This window comes from Haplochromis burtoni, unplaced genomic scaffold (assembly GCF_018398535.1).
Source record: "Haplochromis burtoni strain Fernald_Lab_line unplaced genomic scaffold, NCSU_Asbu1 Contig_260, whole genome shotgun sequence".
Taxonomy (NCBI): Eukaryota; Metazoa; Chordata; class Actinopteri; order Cichliformes; family Cichlidae; genus Haplochromis; species Haplochromis burtoni.
Window position 1 is genome coordinate 513325 of NW_024582621.1, and position 14782 is coordinate 528106.

Below are 14782 nucleotides of genomic sequence, written 5' to 3' on the forward strand. Positions count from 1 at the left end.
ATTGCAGATAACCAGGTCATTGCAGCAGATTTCAATGCAAGACACCCTACGAGACCACCCATCTCCCATGCTGTGACATTACCAATAAGTTTGATGTGTCACGTGGCCCTCTTCCTATTGAAAAAACAAAAGTTGTATCCAAGATGGCCGACTTCTAAATGGCCACCATGGTCACCACCCATCTTCAAGAGTTTACCTCCTCACGTATACTAATGTGCCACAAACAGGTTTTTAATATCACCAACCATTCCCATTTTATTACGGTGTATCCATATAAATGGCCCACCCTGTACAATTAATCCAGCTTTAAGAACAATGTAAAAATAAACTTAAACTCAAAATATAATGTTTAAAACTAACTTGTTCTTCTTATTGAGCATTTTCCAATGCTATATTTTTGCTTTTCAAACATAGCAAGAAGTTAAAAAATAGCAATAACTTAATTTAAAACATTACATAAGGGGAAATTCGAGTATTCATAGAAGCAAGGAAGGATTAGCAGTAAAATGTAGGCTACTTGAACCAAAAATCAAAATAGTCATACTTATATAAGCAGAATGGAAACTTTCAGTTAAATTATTAAATTAAGATTAATTCTAAGATTCAGTAATCGGTAAACACCAATTTTACATTGGTAAGATCTTGTACTGCTGCTGCTATATATAAGCTGATGCAAAACGTTGGACTTTATGGGGCAACTAAAGTGTCCTAAAAAAATGAACAGGCCAAAAATAAACATATGAGTAGTTTGTATAAAAGTAGAAATAGAAATGGCTCCCATCAGCAGCTCAGTGTGGTTTGTTTTGGCTGTCTCACCTTGTGCTAGCTCACGGTAAACTCAAATGTCTTTGACGTGCGTTGCTCATTTTGATATTTCTGCTCATCTCTCTTTGTGTGAAAACACAAACACAAATAGCTGAACTTACATTGCATTTCAATGCAGATTCAATCGGAGAAAAAAAAAAAAAAAAAAAAAAAAATTTTTTTTTAATATTTTTTTTTAATATTTTTTGTGAATGAGGATCGTCTCTGCGAGTTTATATTTGGGACCTGCTGCAATGCCTGATACTTATAGGGCAAAAAGACGGGGCGGAGTGTGTCAGCTCATACACACAGTTAGAGAGAGAGAGGGCCATACACAGGACACATACTACCAATCACTGTACTGTGCAAAATTGTGAAGCCTCCACTTATTTCTAGTATTTTGCTACCAATGAGCCAGACATAGAAGACCACTAGTTTTTCTTTTTAAAAGTGGTCATGAGCAATAGTTTCCAGGCTTTCTGGAGATTTTTCTTTGCTCATTGGTTGCTTTTTCACTCATTTCCAACCCAGTTCTTGTACCTGTCATGCTTGAGGGCTGCGTTTCAGCCAGTGGTGTTGGAGATCTTGTATAAATTAATAGAATTATGGAGGTAGAAGAGTGCCATCAGATTTTGGTTGACCATGCAGTACCATTTCCAAGGAGTTTGATTGGCGACAAGTTCATTATTCAGCATGATAATGATCCCAAACACACTGCCAATGCACTGGATAGAAAAACACACAATGACAATTTTGTGTGTGCAAATTTTACTGTGTGCATTGTGGTTTATGTGATCTGGTTTATTTGCTTTATTGATTGATTGATTTTTTTTATTTTTTGAGAATAGGAAATCAGTAACACTCAATAAACATTAAGCTATTAAACATGATTAAATTTGCCTAGGCATCACTACACTCCTCTCAGTCTCAAAATGAAAAAACAGGCTCAGATCAAGTGCAAGTAGTCGTATCGTAGCACATCTTTAAAAACCGAAGACGCAGGAGCATTTGTTTGGCTTAATCCTAACCTTTAGCCTCTAACCAATCCTCTCTACTGAAACCTGTAACCTCTTAAACACGAAAGCCAACAAAATGTCCTAACATCTGAAAGATGATCCTCACGCTTACATCTTCGGGAGGACATTTGGTCCTGTGTTGTAACAAAAGGACACGTACAGTCGCACACCCAGCTCGAGGCTCCTAATGAGGCCTGTCCCCGATAATGGGGGTAATCAGTGCAGCCTATCTGGCCTCTGCCCGTGCTGACATGCTGCCAGCCTTGTCGTGGCTTATTTATACATGACTGATCTATCAACACTGGCTCTATGTTTGGTGAGCCTCAGTGTCCCAAAATAGAAATAATTAGGACAGGGCGGAAAAAGAGGAAAAGTGAAAACGTGTCTCAAAGCGCATACCCTTCGAGTAGACCCCCACCAGCCCCACCCGATCTTCTGCCAATCTCTATCCATCCCGGCTACACTGTCTCTCCTGTGTTTTGTTTTCTGCAGCAGGAGGAAGACGGGTGGAGAGGGCTGTCTGTGTGGTCTCAGTGGGGTGGTGATTTGAAGTCGGGCGAAGCAGAGTGCTTTAGATAACCACACACACTGATGCTATCTCTGATTGCTGTGGATGGGTCCTTTTCTTTGGGGATTTACGACACAAAAACAAGCTGACTTACACAAATACTTTAATTAATTAGTAAACTTACTACAGTTTTCATTTATCAGTAATTATTAATGATCGATTAGGTAACCTAGATACACTTATTTACTGCAAAATGCATTTAAATGGGTTTCTGTAAGAACTGAGCAAGTTATGTGTTCACTGGGTGGATGCTAAACAGATAGCGGTTTCCAGCAGAGAGCAAAAGGAGCACAGCATATTTTGTTCTTATCAGAGAGAGAATGAACCTTCATTTGAGATGCTATTTGTCATGTGATGTTTGCACGGTGCAGCAAAAGTCTTTTAATCTTTCAACTCTTTCAAAATAAGTTCCCTGTATGCTGAAGTCTGATAACTATAGGCTGCATAAAGGAACTTGTTTGAAGAAAATGAAGTCTATAGAAACCTGACAGAGTAATGCAGTTGAAATAGCATAAGCTGAGTTTTTGATGTCTGTAGCTGAATTCACTGCACGGACTTAGGAGCACCTCTGAATACCATGTTCAAAGAATATAGTTGCTTTACACACAAATGTTAAAACAGTCTCCACAAACAGCAGTGTCTTCTCTGGGCCTGAGTTCCTTTAAGGCGAGGTGGAAAAGTTGTCTTTTAAAATGGTGAGTAAAAAATTGTGTTGTTGTTTTTCAAACATTCACAGATGCTGTATGCTCAAAATACAGCATCTGCAATGATATGGCGGTACATCAGTGCACATGGCACATCTGTGAAGGCACCACTAATGCTGAACAATATGTGCAGGTTTAGGAGGAACATATGATGCCACCCAAATGACTTTTTCCTTTTCAAGGAAGCCCTTGCTTAATTCAGTGAGACAATGCCAACACAAAGATGGAGTGAGATGTTGCTACACCCACTCTCCGACCACAGTGTGACCGTACTTGGCTTCAGGACTTCGGGTGAGCAGTGGAGATGTTCGGTTCCCTGAATATTGAACCGTCAGTGGATCTGTCAGTGGAATTCGTCATTGTTGGTGCTGTTTGAATCCAGTTTGAATCAACACATTGTTTGGATTCCTCCATCAGATGACACGGAGGACATTCAAATGACTCCAGCTGTGGTCAGTGGTTTTGGATCCTGACCAGCCTCTGCTCCACTTAACGCACATGCAGCTGAAGACTTTGTCTAACACCTGTTTGAGCTCCACTGCCACGAGGACAGATTACTACCTCATACCACGATACCTGCATTGATTTTACATTTAAGCTCTTCATTGTATCACACTGAGATTCTGAGCTTTTCGCTTTTTTGTCTTAACTGAGCTCCTTGTTTAGTGTAATTTTGTTTTTTGAGCTATTTTCTTCTGTGACAGCCGTGACATAGTAGTAAATAAAGTATGTGTTATCTTATGTTAAGCTATCTTATCCTAAAGAAATCGACATGCTTGCATTTGCAGATCACTTCACGGTTCGTAACTCCACCTAAATCTCTGCTTTTGTAAAAACCGGGCTGACGAGCATTCGATGTGATACAGTGTAAAGAGTATAAAGATGTTGTTTTCACTCATGCTTCTCAGCTTCATGCCTGCATAAATGACATGGGAGGATGTAAAGCCTGAGGGTATGCATTACTCCGGGCGAGCTTGTAAACTAAGTGGTCTTATCATACTCTCATCTGTCCGCAGCAGCAATAATGAAAGCGGAGGAGGGCGTGGTGGGGCCGAAGCCATGTGTGTGTGTAGCTGTATGTAAGTGTGTCAGGGCATGTTGTCTGAACCTAAAATCTCTTAAGGTTTTGACAATAATGATTGACAATAATGATGTTAAGGAAGCGAGGCGGCAGGTTTAATTGGCATGTCTGAAGTCACATAGTCTCTCTCACACACACACATACACACACTTAGCCTAAACAGCCCCATAATAGTCCCAAAATATAAACCCACCCTGGAAGCATGGCTACAAATACCCTCCTCTCCACACTGGTCAGCAGAGAGGGAACCGCACAGAGACGCACAGTTGGACCCGAGACAGCTTAGAGTCGAAATCCAAAGAGAAAACCAGAGATTTTAAGGTGAGCAAAGGGTTTGTTTTCAGATTCATTTTGTTGTGTGACTGCACCCTTACAGGGAATCAAGACTCACAATCTCTCTTTTGCGCTGTTCAGATGCTTGGCTCTAGATGGATGCTGCCCTTCCTGGCTCTTTACCTGCTGCTGGAGGAGATATCTGCTGCTGTCATACCAAGCAGATCCAGAAACAAGAGGGTAAGCCCTTTTTGTTTTTTTTATTAACAGACATTAAATTTATTACCACTTTCGGACAAGCAATTTAAACAGCTACTGGCATTTAATCCTTTGCCATCTTATTGAATGATCTGATTACGTCCTCAGGAGGACACCTTAATGGACCAAGAAGTCTTTTCCCACCTGTTCGATCACTTGGACATGAGCGACCTCTCTGTGGGTGACGCAGGGGGGATGGTGGGAGATGTGGACAATGGCTCCTTTCAGTCAGAGACTTTCATCGCCCCGACAGAACACCTTCCCGCCCAGCGGCAGCACCCGAACCAGCACCAGCATACCCGGAAAGCCAATGAGAAGAGGTTAGGACAAATGGCTCTAGATATTGTCGAACAGTTGGTTATACAGCCACACGTGATAGAGAAACGGTGTAAATAGTGCAAATTAGCTGTAAATACAGCAACTATGTGCTTATGCAGCTTATATAAACTGACAAGTTATGATTTATGGGGATGATTGTTACTTATATTAGATGTATTAATCCTATGATGTAATTTACAACAAAGGACACTTGTAAATTTGGAGTCAAGTAGATGAAGATGAATATCTTAACGCTTTTGAAGATTTTTAGCTCTTGGCCAAAATACATGTAATTCTGATGTAAAAATGAGAAGATCAAATGATCAGTCCAGAGCCAAATGATGTCTTTTGATTTGATGCTTGCACGTATTTGATTCCCTGATGTTGTGTTGAATTCTGACTGCCTTCCTCTCTACAGGAGGAAGGTCGCTCCTCTGGACCCCATTGGCGGCTTTCAAATATCCAGCTTCAGAACCCGAATGGTGAGCGGCAAATGACACTTATCCCCATTTTCCCACTAAATAACCTGCATTGCAGCGACATTTAAATGCCACAAGCTCAACACACTCGCACTGTTGATACATAAAGTATACATGTGGGCCTGAAACATCGATGGCTTTAGCTTTAAACAGAAGTTATTATTCAGATTATTTTTAGCAGACTGCAAAGTAAAAAATATGCAAACAGAACTATATGCTGTCCCATTCAGTGCAAAGAAAGCAATCTATTCCTAAACTTGTATTCTATGAACAAATATCTAATAAATAGTTTAAAATATACATAAATACATATATGTATGTGTGCATGTGCTTGAGTCATTGAAGCCATTATTGCTTGAATGGCCTATTTACATATGCAGTTATCATCTTTCATGGCTTGTGTAAGTTTTCTATGACACTGGTAGCCATTTCTAGCCACTACAACAATGCTTCAGCATTAATAATTTAAAAACCTTGCACTTGTCTAATATGAAGAACTGAGCATTTATATATTTGTTTTGCAGGATGAACCAGACCTCCACAGGGAAGATTATCAGAACTAGAAAGCCTACTAAATATCACGCATGAATTTTTGTATAACTTGGCATTTATTCAGTATCTGTGCCATACTAACGAGTGAGATTCCTGCCAGCTGTCGCCCTCTGCTGGTAGAAGACAAAACCTGACAAACACTGCTGTGTGCCAACACCTAACAAAATGTGATATGTAACTGTTTGTTTTTTGTGTGTCATTTTATTAAAGAAAATTAAAAAACTCAACCAGCATGTTCCCAAAGACTTTTATTTTTCAAGCTACAATTAAAGGAAAAAAAAACAAAACAATATCAGACTGCAGAAAATATAGAATTTGCTTGAGTATTCTCTCTTCACTTTCACATATGTACAGTTGTCAAAGAACAGGATATGTACACAGAATTTTAAGTTGTACGGAGAATGCAACTGCTACTGGAGACTTACCATGACTCTCCCACGAACAAAAGAAAAAAACGCACATGGTAAAACCAAACAACATAAACAAAATGACAACCTAGACAGCCTCAACTTGTTTTCTGTACACTACAACTTTGTTCTCGATGTGAGACAATCATATGTCCTTTTTCTGATGCGGGGTGCATCTCTAATCACCCCCTTCCTCAGAAAGCCTAGAAATAAAAAATACATATATATATATATATTTTTTTTTAAACAACCATTCATAAACGCGCCTCAGAGCTACTTTGACATCGTAAAGCACGGCAACAAACCAGTCGTCTTACAGCAATGTTCCCCCCGCCCCGATATCAGATGATTTAAATACAAAAAACAAACAAACACATAAGTAAAAACTGACTCACGGTTAATGGCTAACTGATTAATAAGCCGGACTGTGAGAAACACTAAGCACGCTGTCATGAATGCACATGACCAAGTCCGGTTTTAATTAGCTGTAGCTCATCTTAGGCCCGCCCCCAATTTTCCAAAAAAAAAAAAAAAAAAAAAAAAAGGCAGGGGTGTATTTAGGTTTTAAAAGTGCACTGCTGAAAGGATAGTTTGAGTACAACTAGATGCATATGAAGATGCAAAGTGATAAATCTTATCCGAGTCAATGAATTGAAACTCCTTATTTCAGGAGGCTTAAAGACAACCCAAGAAAAAGCTAAACACAAACTACCAGAGTACGATCAAAACCAAAACGAACTGCCCGTCTAGCATTATGACGTGCGTATAAAGTAATAACGGGAGTGACATTATCCACCTCTTAACTGACAATGTAAGCTGGGCTTCCCTCTCCCCAACTCTGCATGTGTTGTTTTGATTTAAGGTTGGGAATGATTGGACCAAGCTCAGGGTGGTACTCCGGAGACCAAAGGAGAAGGTTTTCACTAATTTGTCAATATGCGCAAGAAATAATTTACAAGTCAAAAGTGGACCTTCAGTCAATATGAGAACTATTGAGGAGAGAAAAAAAAAAAAAAAAGTATATGCACATCACCAGAACTGTAATACTAAAGCCAATCAATGCTGACGTCAATTAAGAACTTAAAAATGATTTGGAACTGTCAATATTGCCTTTTTTCCCCAGTTCTTCACAGTAGCAAAAGGGGGAACAAAAACTAGACGTGAGGGATAAATAAGAATGGTTGTGATTGTCGAAAGAAATCCAACAAACTGACTTTACAGTTGCCCTCCAGGTGATAGTTTAGGCTGTTTTGGCTGTAGGCATCAAAGAAAGTTAAGTGTCAGACAACAGCAAAAACAGATCAAACGCTTCTTTTCCTCTCCAGTCCTGCTCAGCTTTAAGTGTCTTTTTTGTGTCCCGACCGCCTCAAGTCCCTGCACTTGTGGCAGTAAAAGATGTCGGGAACGTTTGACTTCTTGATCTTTGCGCATGACAAGTGCACCCATATGCCGCACTGGTTGCACTCGATCATCGGCCGTCCCGCGAATGGCTTCCCGCAGTAACAGGTGATCAAGTCCCATGAATCATCCCCTGTGTGGATAAACAGACCAGAGTTACAGGGGGATTATGGTTGTGAGTTAGTTCAAAGTAAGCAACCACCAAGTAAATAACAGACAAAAGGTCAAAATTACAGTGTCTTACCCGATTCCACCATAATGTCTTCATCAGCGATCCATGTCTCACCCTCACTGGAGCTCATTTCTGCTTCCCTGATGGATTCATCTGGCTGCACCTTCCCCATGCTCTGCATGCTCGAAGAGGAGCCCCCGTGCCCCGGCAGCTCCTCCCTGCCAGCTCGTACCTCGGAGTGCGTATTCCGTGCCTCGGAGTCAGTCTCGCTTTGAGGAGCTGAACTCTTGAGCTTCTTAGCTTTGGGCTGTTTTGAGTTCTTGCTGCGTTTGATGCGGGCTCTTTTCTCACCCTCGCTGCTACCACTATCTGCTGCTCCCATGGCAGAATCCAGTGACAGCTTTTTCAGTTTTTTGTCCTTCTTGCGCTCTCCCTTAGTGCTGGCCTGGGTCTCATAAAGAGAGTCTTTAAGCTGCATCTTATCCAGCAGGGTGCTGTCAGAGTGCATACGCCGAATACTTTTGCCCTTATTTGCTCGAGCTTTGCGGACAAATGTATGGATGGTGTGGATGTCGGAGCCCCCATCTGCCCAGGCATTGCCATTGGAGCTGCTCCCTCCACCTCCACCATCTGCTGACAACCCCGAACTGTGTGCAGAGCTGGATGATGTTGGGGACCACGAGCTTTCCTATAAAAGCAGACAAAAACATCTTCTGTCAAAACTGCAAAGTAGTCACTACATCTAATATGATATGTTAAAAAGAAAATTGAGGAGGGGGGGGGGAGAAAAAAAAAAGCAACAGCTCACCTCTTTTGGACTGGGGATGTAACCGGCATAAGCCAGGACAAAGCTGCAGAACTTGTTGAAGTCTTCAACAGTCCTCTTCTTCTTCTCTGGGGGCTACAGGAAACATGTCTTTGTTTAAGAGAGTGAAGCTAACCTACACAGCCCTCCACAACAGAGGGCAGCTGATTCAAATAAAGTGCTCAAATGATAAAAATACTCACCAGAGGTTCCGTTTTACACGTCAACAGTGAATCTGTTGAAGAAAAAAAAAAGTCTGTAAGTCACAAGTGACCACTTTTCAACTGCTTAACAGCCACTACATTACAAAGCATACCGTTGCCGAGAGAGAGTGGACTAATGCTAGCATTAGCTTGCTAACACGGCTCAATACCTTAATCGGGATTATAAACGATGAAGCGCATGCTGGTCTTATTTGAAAACAGTGTGTTTGTAAAAGCTACGTTAAAATAACGTCCATATTTGACTGAAGGTCAATTGAGCGAAAAAAAAAAAAAAAAAAAAAAAGACCAACTAACATCTTCAAGACAACTTGTGCGTCCTTAAACAACGCAACCGGTGTCACTTTGTGACTGCTTGAACTTCACAAAATTAGTGGGTGTGTAAAAATCACTCTGGAAGAAGAGTTCGTTGTTTTCACGCCAAGTTTATAAGGAAAAGTTGACTGGATTGCTAAAAACGCGTCTGTTTGCTGGACACCATGCTTTTGGTACATTTTGTGTGTATGCTAATGCTAGGTGACGTTTAGAGGGGAAGCTAACTGAATGTTATGCAGTTTGTAGCGTTAACGGTAAACGGGCAAGAGAAAGTAACTTCATTTTACTGAGCTTTTACAACGATAGTTTTGCGTGGTCGAAGGCTTAATTTGATATTTTTAAGGGTTGTCTTGTGGCTAACAGCCTCTTGATCAGCTAGCAAACCAAGGTAGCTCTCTTGATACAGTAGTGGGAGGCTCCATAGCAGAGATAGCTTTGTGCTATCGGCTAATGTTAATCGGGCGTGTCGTGCTGGCTACCTTTGAAGTTTGAGCTTATGTCCAAAAAAGGGGGGGCATTTTTCTGAATTATATTTTTAAGCCATGTTATCTCAACTGACACGTTAGAGAGGCTTCGGTGAGTTGGTTTGCAACCGTGGCTATGCAGCTATTAAGCTATGTGGTTCGGCGCGTTAATTAACTAGCAAGCTAACGGGAACTGTGTAATAAATGTTAACGTCAAATCTATGAACTACAATCACTGTACAAAAAGTTGGAATCACACAGTCTTCACTTTTAAAGAACTTTCATGGTAGTTTAACGACAACACGTCCGACTGTCGGTCAATATCGAGCTGTGACATTATTACAACACACGCAACAACGACGTTAGCCGTAACTCACTTTAGCTTACTGTCCTCAAAACGACAGCTTTACGCGATGAACAGATTAACATCAAGTGAGGACTATTTTTCGTTGGGTTTTGTTGATAGCCCATAAGCATACCTTGGTGTTCAGACATTATGTCAAGCATTGTCGCCTCGCCGACACGGCCTCGATCCGAGAAGCAGAAACAGCAGGCGAGCTAGCCGGAGAGTGGCGGCCGTCGCTCTGCGCCTTCTCCCGGCGTGGCTGCACCTTAGCACCGGGAAACTTTGGCAGCAGAAAGCTTAGTGTGTGGAGGATCGAAGATGCTGTCCTTCAAAGAAACTCCACACTTTGTCGAAGTCGTCCTTGTATTCCCTCGAGGGGGGAATCCCAAACGGGGGGCAAACCACCACCGACCTGTCGCCACACTATTAGCCCGACAAAATACTAATACCACCGTCGCTTGTTCACAAATCTCCCACTCTTCGTCAGTGCACTAATCTAACCACAACAGAAGTGTAAACTTTCATTTAATTAACGCTGCGAATCACTGCAGATCCATGACGGAAACTTCCCTCGATGAAGTTTTTCGTTTCTTCGTCGTAGACATACAAAACGACCGAAGTTGGGGCTTTTTATTCCGCACGGTCCTCTTCGTGCGCGGCAGAAGCCTCTTGAGGCTGCCAGCGAAGGGTGTGCTGCAGTGTATGCTGGGTAATGTAGTTTAGTTTTCAGCCTTTCACCAAACGCGTTTACGGGCGTAAACGTTTAATAAACTACATTTTCCTTCATGAAGACGATTGAAGTCACAGGGAACTATGGGATACGAAGTTTTTTTTATTTACTCTAACCACCCCAAACATAGTAGCTAGCGAAATCTGCTGTACTTTCACTGGACAGGGAAAGCTTTCTTTTCCTGCGAAACATTACTTGTAGCGACTTTAGGTACTTATAATTGTTAGCTTTAAGCTATGTCGTTCTCGTGAAGGCAAATTACTCATGTTTTCTTAAGTATTCATGTTTTAAACGGCGGTGAAGCAGAGGCATGCTAACTAGCTGATGCTACCATGTTGTCTGAACTATTGCAAGGCACTGATACTGGGGCGGTTCTTATAATACAAGGTAAATATGTGAACGTTGTCGACCATAAGTATACATTGTTATCAATAATGATGACATTAATTGATGTAATTTATACTTTCATAGATTCTTGTAGTTATTCTGGGCAGCACCTACTTAAGAGCTTCATCAGTGCCGCATTGAACAAGTATGTAACCGTGTTTCCTTGTATACCTATTGTTGCCTAAAATATGTCTAAGTTGTGTATTGGCTTAAACAGTAACTGACCTGTGCTATGATTTTAGAGAAGAACCTGTCCACGTGCTTGGTTTTGATGTCAGTGAGGAAGAACTGAAAGATGGATTAACAGCATCTACTCAGAGGTATTGAACTTTAATGCTGAAACAGTTATTTGATCAACAACAAATGATGTGATTTTGCTTAAAAGTTTACTTCATCTACCAAGCGAAATGCATAACAGTACCTGCTTTCAATATTTTCCAGTGTGAGCCATTGTTACTCCATTAAAGGAGTGTGTAATATGTTTTTTCTTATGGCCATATACCATATATAGACTAACCAAAGACCCACACATTGGACAGCTAAATGGAAACATGATACACAAGGAAATACTTGATGTATTTGGTGCACATGGCAGATTCTATTACAACAGACTATTTTCTTCCTCAGAAGGCCTCTGTCCCTGCCTTCTCAGGGCAAAAACTGAGTTTTCAAAATTCTTTAAAGTTGATGTTTTAAAATTTCAGTCAATTTTATTTTTCAACACAGCCTGAACTTTCTCATGCAGCTTTCTTGCAATTTCTTTAAGTATTTAGGAAGGACATTCAAAGGTCTTCTTTAGATTTTGTTGTGTTTGCTGTTGAGATGGTCCCACACTGCTTCAGTAATGTGGAAGTCCAAATGTGGATTCATAACTCTATCAGACCTGTTTCCACTGATTTTCAGCCAAGTTCTTGTGTAATCTGGCATACCTCAGCCCTTTCTCACTGTTTCCTTAACAATATCTTCTTGACAGCCTTCCTTCCGCTGACACCATTTCTGGATCTTTAACATGGAATCAAACGTTCATCTTGTGCTTCTTTTACTTCAGGTTGCACTTTCACAGTGCTTATACGGACCCCCTTGGGTGGACTAATCGGTCGGCTTTTACAGTTCACCAGTTTTGTGTGGAGGAACTCACTCATCTGCTCAAACAAACATCACACCCCAAACCAGTGACTTTAGTAATCGACTCGCTGTCATGGATATTGAGACACATGAGTCCACCTGCTGTCTGCAAGACTCTTCAGCAGCTTAAGAAAGGTGATAATGTATCTTCTGTGTCTCTGTGTGTGTGATTTAAGGCCCATGTCTTCAGTAATTTTACAGAATGGGAGGAGGTCTGACTCCCAGCATCTGAGCATGCTTTTAATGCTTTGACCTTTTACCCATCTTTCCCTGAGCCTAATTGACCACAAATCGGATCGCATCAGCATTTCTGTTGTGCGATCTGCAGCAATACAAAACAAAACGTAACGCAGAAAAGATGCTCGTCTTGGCTTCACCCCCAAAAATCTATTAAGTGGTTATCTTTCTTTAAAAAGCATATTATGGATAAAAGGCTCTCTGTGTTCACAGTCCTTCACGGGTGGCTTATTTTTAGTTGGCTGTGCAGCACTTCCCCTGTTTAACGATTACGTTCTGTTTTCATTAGGGGGAGCCGTGAGAGCTGTTATTGGTCTGCTCCACGCAGATATGCACCAGAGGGGTACTGTGGGAAGCGTCTGCCACTTAGCTACTTCAGTTATCACAGTGGCCCCTGGAACGAAGGGAGATGAAGCAGTGGCAAAAATAACAAAGCGATCAAAGTCGGGGAAAGTTACGCAAGATGTAAGAAGAGCTTGAACTTGAATTACTATTTTAAATTCCTACAACTTTTATGAAATATTTATTGTTCTGCTTTTTGTCATTAGGAGGAGATATTCAGCATCAAAGGGGATTTCTCAGTTACTGTAGTGAGTAAAACCAGCCATGCTGGACGCAGACAGACTGAACCAGAGGAACAGCAGGTACAGCGTAACATGTGTACAACAGCTTCACACATTATATGGATAAATAAGCAAACCTGTTATGACGTAAGTGTCCTTTTTGTGTCTTGTAGACGGACCCAACAGCTAACTTGACCTTCAACATTCGCCTGTCTGACACAGAGCGCGAGGCCAAGGAGAAACTTGCTCTTCCCTTTGTCTTCAGCAAAGAGAAGTCAGACTTTTTTTCAGTGACCACATCTAATATATGTTGATTTTCTTTCTTTCTTTTTAAAACTTTTTTTTAACAAACAACCTAAAGATACAGTTCTCTTTTAATCTTGCAGGAAAACCGCTCTGCTGCAATCGGGCCCAGGTTCCGGTCGAATTCTGTATGAGCCCGATGCCAACGATGACTACGACCAGGAGGACCCTGATGATGATCTTGATGTTTAGATTTAAGGCAGGAAAATCTGCTGAAGATCCACGTTTCATCTGCTTTTTTTGCCATTGAAGGACTGAAAAGCTTTCAATGCTTTAAACTTATTTCATGTGTGCTATCTGTTGGATATGTACGAGACGTTATCATTTCACTTTTTCTAAAAATATAAACTTTATGTTGTTGTTTGTGGATAAATTATTTATTTTTTTCTGGTTGGTTATTTACAAAATAATTTATTTTTGATTTTGTGACTTTTGCACTGAAATGACTGGTTTTTTTTTCCGCACTATGATTTATTGCAGTGACTGGGACAAAAATAAATGACAGTTCACAAGTGCTTAAAGACCAAAAAAACAAACAAACAGGTTTCTCTTACACAAAACAGTATTTATTACTTGTGTGCATCTTAAAAGTCCTGGATATCTGTTCATCTGCCACATCCTATAGTAGGAATTAAATCAAATGCTGCTCACAACCAGAAAATGTCCTGGATATATATTGTCTCATTGGCAAAAATGATCTCAAACCAGTTGCTCTTTTGGGTACAATACTTAAATACTTTTTTAAATTTATGAGCCTTTGAGGTTGAGTTATAATAAATATATGTTTAAAATATGATTTGTGAAAGGGAAGGTTTACAAGGTGGTACTCAGACCTGCCACAGTGTATGGTTTGGAGACAGTGGCACTGACAAAAAGACAGGTGGTGGCAGAGCTGAAGATATTAAGATTCTTATTAGGAGTGGCCACAATGGACAGGACTAGAAATTAGTACATCAGAGGAACAGCTCAGGCTGAGCAGTTTGGAAACGAAGGCTGATATGGTTTGGACATGTACAGAGGAAGGATAGTTGATACATTGGATAAAGGGTTTTGAAGTTGGAGCTGCCTGGCAGGAGGGAAAGAGGAAGGCCACAGAGGAAGTTCATGGATGTCACAAAGGAGGATGTGCAGAGGGCTGCTGCAACAGAGGAGAAGCTAGGGAGGGGGTGAGTTGATCCACTGTGGTGGAGCAGTCCAAAGAAGTTGAAAATGTATACTGATTTATAGATGATGTCAGCAGGTAGGTCTGATGGCAC

General features: G+C 40.9%; 2 protein-coding genes across 2 annotated transcripts; one reads left to right on the top strand and one right to left on the bottom strand.

Annotated features, from left to right (window-relative positions):
* Positions 1 to 7462: 7462 nt before the first annotated feature.
* Positions 7463 to 10850, bottom strand: phf23b (PHD finger protein 23b). Its single transcript, XM_005939667.3, has 5 exons — positions 10315 to 10850; positions 9039 to 9070; positions 8839 to 8931; positions 8103 to 8718; positions 7463 to 7991 (listed from the first exon to the last, which is right to left on the bottom strand). The coding sequence occupies exons 1-5, from the start codon at positions 10340 to 10342 to the stop codon at positions 7798 to 7800; spliced, it is 963 nt and encodes a 320-aa protein (XP_005939729.1). The 5' UTR covers positions 10343 to 10850; the 3' UTR covers positions 7463 to 7797.
* Positions 10851 to 10991: 141 nt separating this feature from the next.
* On the top strand, positions 10992 to 13879 carry elp5 (elongator acetyltransferase complex subunit 5). Its single transcript, XM_014339181.2, has 8 exons — positions 10992 to 11298; positions 11383 to 11443; positions 11541 to 11618; positions 12347 to 12558; positions 12950 to 13125; positions 13209 to 13304; positions 13397 to 13497; positions 13610 to 13879. The coding sequence occupies exons 1-8, from the start codon at positions 11244 to 11246 to the stop codon at positions 13716 to 13718; spliced, it is 888 nt and encodes a 295-aa protein (XP_014194667.1). The 5' UTR covers positions 10992 to 11243; the 3' UTR covers positions 13719 to 13879.
* The last annotated feature ends 903 nt before the right edge of the window (positions 13880 to 14782 follow it).

Bases quoted from the DNA above. Each gene is read 5' to 3' on its own strand.
- phf23b (XM_005939667.3), bottom strand. From the start codon at position 10,342: ATGCTTGACATAATGTCTGAACACCAAG. The intron at 8,932-9,038 runs GTGAGTATTTTT...TGTTTCCTGTAG, and splicing joins CGTGTAAAACGGAACCTCTG to CCCCCAGAGAAGAAGAAGAG. The intron at 7,992-8,102 runs GTAAGACACTGT...TTATCCACACAG, and splicing joins AGACATTATGGTGGAATCGG to GGGATGATTCATGGGACTTG.
- elp5 (XM_014339181.2), top strand. From the start codon at position 11,244: ATGTTGTCTGAACTATTGCAAGGCACTGATACTGGGGCGGTTCTTATA. The intron at 11,444-11,540 runs GTATGTAACCGT...CTATGATTTTAG, and splicing joins ATCAGTGCCGCATTGAACAA to AGAAGAACCTGTCCACGTGC. The intron at 12,559-12,949 runs GTGATAATGTAT...TGTTTTCATTAG, and splicing joins TCTTCAGCAGCTTAAGAAAG to GGGGAGCCGTGAGAGCTGTT.